Genomic DNA, 6,000 nt, shown 5'->3' with positions numbered 1-6,000 from the left:
CTCGTTCGTCGTCGCCGGCTCCCTGGAGGTAGGTTGTTGGACCACGCGACGAAGGCACTTGAAACGCGTAGTCGTATCTGCTCGGTCGTTCATACAACGCAATGCAAACCTTGCAAGGGGTGGCTCGCGTGAAATCTCCACCGTCCTATCTAAGCACGTCCCGCACCGACAGACTCCGCCGAAAACAGTACCAACCCTAAATTTAAGATAACCATATCGCATGAGAAACAGCGCAAGAAATCACGTCAGAAAGTGCACACGTACAATCACACGAAACGCTGTGCCCGTTCTGTCCTTGTCTAGTGCGCTGTTTCTCGTGTGATGTGATCAAATACCTAGCCAACACGTTAACTCTATGAGATAACCATGCTTGAGCAGTGGGAGGTCCTGCTGCTCGTGTCTGGAGGGCCCACTCTGGGCAGTCCGGCTTGCTGAAAAGGACGCCAAGACTCAAAGATATGGTCGCCACCTGAGCAAGGGGGCCAACGGTAGTCTTGTCTTTCGGTCCCAACTGCTCTAAAGCCCAGCTAATATTTTCGTCACTCTCTCTCAAATGTATTCCCGTTACCACATGGCATCAATTTATAGTGTCCTGTCGTATGAAAGGCAGATTTATTTATTGAATAAATAAGTTATTGATGCGTAAAATTATTAACGAGTACAAGTACTTAATTCCTTATATACTAATCATAGATTAACTTGCTCTGCCTGTACTTTATCGAATTCATTAGCGACTCATTTGATTGAGAAACTAAGTGATTGGATACTGACTGAGCAACCTGTTGACTGATTGATTGGCTGACTGGGTAACCTTATGAGGACAGATCTATTCGCGAAATGGTCAACAAGTCAGTAGAATTATTTGTTAAATTATTACATCATTATGTGCCTCATGATGCGATTTACTGATTTATATGTCCCACCGCATTGACGAATTAAATGAAAGAAGGATTAACTACTGATTGATTCCTTGGTTGACTCAATATTTAACTCGATATAATTCACTGATTTAGCCAGTGTCTGTGCCTGACGGACTAAGTCATTGATGGCTTTGCGACGAATGAACTGAATGATCAGGTGCCAGAGTGATGCACTGACTAACGGACTGGGTAAGTTGAATGATGATCATAGATTGAATGACAAGCTAAAAACTTATCCATCACTCTTACCAACGTGGCTCTCACTCGGGCCCACCGATAAGTAGAACAAGCTTCTACACCTCGTACCGGCATCAATGAGAGTAAATGCGCACTCCTTCACAGTTAAAAGTGTTATGAGCGTACAGTAACAACAGATTAAGTAGCTTAGTTGTCCGCCTATGTGCGTAACCACTATCACACGAAATGCGGAAAAAATATTGAGGATTGAGCGTAATTTCAAACCTAGCCCTCTTCATGGCATTCGAGACTCCTATAACAGAGCCAAACCGGTGCTTGAAACTCCTTCGAAAACACACACACACAAACGCACGCACACACACACACACACAAACACACACACACCACAAAGACGCCATGTCATGCAAAGAACCAGCGTAGTAGGTTTAATACTGCGTGACAGAAAAGGACAATTACAACCAGGCGGCACCTATTGGGAATAGCGTAACGACTGGGTGATTTAAATTTTCCCATTCGTCACAAAGGGATGAGCCATGATTACTCATAGTCATAATCCACAACATCAATAACGTGCACACAATGCTTTACAGCAGCGTAGAGAGTGCCTCGCTTCTCTGCAAAATACGAACAATGTCATGAATTATGCTTTCCTACATTGCAAAATTGAGGATGACGTATGACGTAGTATGTACCTTACATTTGTACTTGTATTAGAAGCCCAAATAAAATCTACAATGAGCTCTAGAAAAGCCGCTCTTCAAGCTTTTGCTATGATTGTGCCGCGCTATCCGCACAGTCCTAGTATATTTTTTTTTCTTTTGTTTACACTACGACGCTCTTATCGCTGGTGGCCTGGTACCCCTTTGTATGCGAATAAATACCCGTATACCATGCGCTCACTGTCGTCTTCTGAATATCCGGTGGCCTCCTGTTTGTGCAGGTGATCCAGGACGACGAGGTGGTCGCCATCTTGGGTCGCGGTGACGTGTTCGGTGACGCGTTCTGGAAGGAGCCCACCATTGGCCAATCGTGCGCCAACGTGCGCGCCCTCACCTACTGCGACCTGCACTCCATCAAGAGAGACAAGTTGCTCGAGGTGCTCAATTTCTACCACGCGTTCGCCAACTCCTTCGCCCGAAACCTACTGCTCACATACAACCTCAGGCACAGGGTAAGTGTAAGCTCCTTCCTCATTCATTCATTCATTCATTCATTCATTCATTCATTCATTCTTTCATTCATTCAATTATTCACTCACTCACTCATTCGCTCATTTTCTTGTTTATTCATTCCGATTTGTATGTCTGCGTACTTATGTACTCGTTCATCCATTCATTTTTTGTTCCTTCTAACTTCCATGAATCTTCTTCCGATTGATCCACAAGTTTCTATATTAACGAAACTACAGGTGTCTATAGCTCAGCAAGTGTCTTGCTGGAATAATGCAGGCAGCTTCGATTTTAAGCGTTTCTGTGTCTGCCTTGCCTTCGAGACACCTGCAGCTTTGTTAATGGAGAAGCTGATGAAATATGTAATAGCAACGAAAGAGAGAGGAATGAAACTGCCAAGGAGAAAATTTGACTGTTATGTTCATAATTTCAGAAGTGGCGGTGTCGATTTCTTCGCCACCCCGGCAATTCGGCTATGTTATAGCTAGCTGCTTCAATTGATAGTAACGTATGTACGGTGCAATGCCTCTAAACATTTCCTCGTTCTTGGATTTAGCCAAGACAAAAATCCTTACGGAAAATAGTTCGTTCGAGATAAGCGCTAGCGATAAGTGCGGAAACGTTATAGTGCTACAAAAACCATAATTAGGTAACAGGTAATTAAGGCAATCTAAAATAGCTCAGAATATACTTAAACCATCCCGCGCAGCAATCGCGCTGGTCAAACAAAGTCGACGAATTGGAGAGACTGACAAACAATAATAACTATAACTATACTGATGATGGTGGCGATGACAATGACGGACATAATTGAGGCGATAATGCAAATAAGAAGCAAGACATTTGTTAACAACATGAGAGGAAAGACTGCATCGAAATCACTTGGTAAAGGTCACAGCGTATAAACGAAGTTGGCATGCGCATAAGCGTTCCCAATACTGAATAACGCACAAGTGCCTGGTAATTTCATACGTCGCATCGATACCGTTACATTTCAAGTAATCGCTTATTGAACAAGAGTTTGGTGTTCCCTTTTATATTGCTCCCAACTGTACGGTAAATGTCCCCAGAATGTACCTGCCAGAAAGTACCGCTTTATGAAACCGTAGATTCAGAATGTTGGCAAATTGCTAGTGACACCAGCAGATGTACGTGTTCTGTTGTTGCGCGAAGGATAAAACGACGACGTTGACGATGATATTCACGTACAGTTAGCCTGCGTGGCGTTCCGTAGTCTGTGGAGCATGCGCGTTCTTCTGAGTTCAAAGTAAATTCCTCTTCTTTTATCTACAAGTCTCGTGTGTTTCAAGGACAGCCGAATTCAACAATAATAATTAAATGTATCAAGTTCAAGCGTTCGTTTCAATCCGAATGGCCCGGAACTGGTCAGGGTGCTTAAACTGAAAAAGAAAATTCGAGAATTCGGTCTGCATTACAGATACCAACGCCAACAAAGCCAGGCTGCAAGAGTTATTGTAAAGCGTGCACTGCCGCAAGAACGTGCTTTATGCGGCGAAAACAGCTTAACAAGCAAGCGGGAAGTACGCTTTGTTTAAATTTCTCTAAAATTCCTATCAGTGCGAAATACTTAAGAAATATGCAACGTTCAATTAACTGTCACTATAGCACATGTGTATATTCAATAGTAACATTTTAAAGGCGTAATACCATAAGGGTCGGCAAAAGGTGGCAGCAGAGGGGTAAATTTCTTGACCGTTGATGTTCCTACTTTCAGACAGAGATAGAGAGAATCAGAACTTAATAGTAGCCACAAGATGAAATGAAAGACGTTGGTATTGATGCGGTGAAGTATAGTCGTGATGGAGAGACGAAAGAACGCCAGGCTTGCGCGAAAGGCGCAGCACAGTCACAGCGAAGGGTAGAAGAGCGGCCTCTCTGAGCTTTTTCAAAACACTTATTGGGTAACTACTACAAGCACACTTGAATGATACCCGCTAGGGCATTAATAATAAACTGTTGGGTAGTATACTGGCATTCACTGTGCTATTTTTTGTCATTCTTCTGAGAAGCGAGGTATCCGCTAAACACTTGCAAGGAGTTTCGTGCCAATCGTTCAGGCAGTGGCTGACGACGATCAGGAATAATGACTGAAGTGAGTATGCGCCACCGTTAATAGAGGAGCAAGAACAAGCTTTTGTAATAGGCTGGAGCATCGGACGGCCCACTCGTTACGCTATTCGCATTGTGCTACGACTGGTTGTTCTTTCGCTGTTTTAAAACGCTTTGTAAATCGTATTAGCGCGATTGCCTTTCCGACATCAAGCCTGCCTAAGGCAAGTTTGCCAACAAGTCGTCATCCCCAGCGTAGCTCAGTGGTAGAATACTGGGATGGCATTGAGCGGACCCGGGCTCGAGCCCCACTGTGTCTTTTCTGCTAGGTTTGCGAACAAGTCAATAGCACCGGCGTAGCTCACTGGTAGAATACTGGGCTGGCACCCAGCAGACCTTGTTTTCGAGCCCCACTGTGTCTCTGGTGCAAGGTTTTTTGTTTTTCAATTTCGCGCGATGTGGTTGCGGACACCGGCAGCGGCGGTGACAGCGGACAATTGCGCGTGACCTGATTTGTGATCTCATAACTGCTTCTGCTGTAAAAGTGACGCGTAATTACAATTCCTTTAAAGTCTTGTACCCAGTTCCGCAGCTCTTCAGATAATCTGTAACTGACCTTGTACCAGTTGCAGGCACCTTCTGATCACACGCCGTGTACCAAACACAGTTTCAGTGTTTCGACTACAGTTGCCGCCAGCTTAAACCCAGAGTCTCCCGCTGTGATCGGTACAGCGGACATTTAGAAAAAAAATAGAAGTACTATTGGTTCATATACATGGCAGTGTTTACAATCGCGGCTGCCTGCAAAACCAACAAGGTGCGCGTAGCGCCGAGTTAAAATAGGCCGAGACTTTCTTTCGTCAAAAAGCTGAATTCGGATCGTGCAATCACCTGATAGAATTTTTTTTTCAGACTATATGTCACACTGTAGCGCTCGCGGCTTCGGAAATAACTTTTTATTCTTTTTTCTTTGACACGTTAACATGAAAGGCGCGTGTACGTTTACGCAATTTTTGCGTTTTTTTAAACAATATTTTTAAATATGGCGTAAATTTTTCACCAGAACTAGCGGACATAAGTGCGAAAAATTCACACGTAGTAATTAGTGGCATATACATAACTTGAACTAGGATCAGTAACCCAGGTGAATTTGTATTTTTGGAATTAAAAAAAAACATTCTTAAGTGCCAATTTCTACATATCGACGAACGTGAAATACAAAAAATTCAGTTTTTGTTATTCGCTCACAATTTTAGTTCCACTTCTGCAAAGTGTAAGTAGCTACAGTTGCGCATGATTGCGATACTGTTTGAACAGCGTATCTTAACAAAGACTAGGTATAGAAATACTAAAAAAACCAGTGCAACGTTTCTTTTAATTAGCCTTCATAAAAATATTCCTGCATGACCAGACTTTGTATTTCTATTCCCTTGTGCTCTGGGTGAAGTTATTACTCTTCTTTCTCTGATCATTGCAAAAAAAATTTTAAAACGCTTAACTAATTTTGAAACTACTTTTGAGCTCGTATAGAACTTTGTCTACCTTTAAAATGCGTTGCGAGTGAATTTCATACCAATAGCACTTATTACCACTGCCGTGCCACCAAAATTTTACTTCGCTTAGTTATAGCCTTCAGGCGAAAA

General features: G+C 43.0%; 1 protein-coding gene across 1 annotated transcript in view; it reads left to right on the top strand.

Annotated features, from left to right (window-relative positions):
- Positions 1-6,000, top strand: part of eag (potassium voltage-gated channel protein ether a go-go) — a 142,666-nt gene that overhangs the window by 122,716 nt on the left and 13,950 nt on the right. The window contains exons 8-9 of the mRNA XM_075867914.1: positions 1-28; positions 2,059-2,289. The exon at positions 1-28 is cut by the window's left edge and continues 170 nt beyond it. Of these exons, the coding sequence (XP_075724029.1) occupies positions 1-28; positions 2,059-2,289 (259 nt within the window). The remainder of the gene's footprint in view (positions 29-2,058; positions 2,290-6,000) is intronic.

This window comes from Rhipicephalus microplus, chromosome 6 (assembly GCF_043290135.1).
Source record: "Rhipicephalus microplus isolate Deutch F79 chromosome 6, USDA_Rmic, whole genome shotgun sequence".
Lineage (NCBI taxonomy): Eukaryota > Metazoa > Arthropoda > Arachnida > Ixodida > Ixodidae > Rhipicephalus > Rhipicephalus microplus.
Note: the sequence above shows the minus strand (reverse complement) of the source record. Positions and strands in the feature narration are given on the sequence as shown.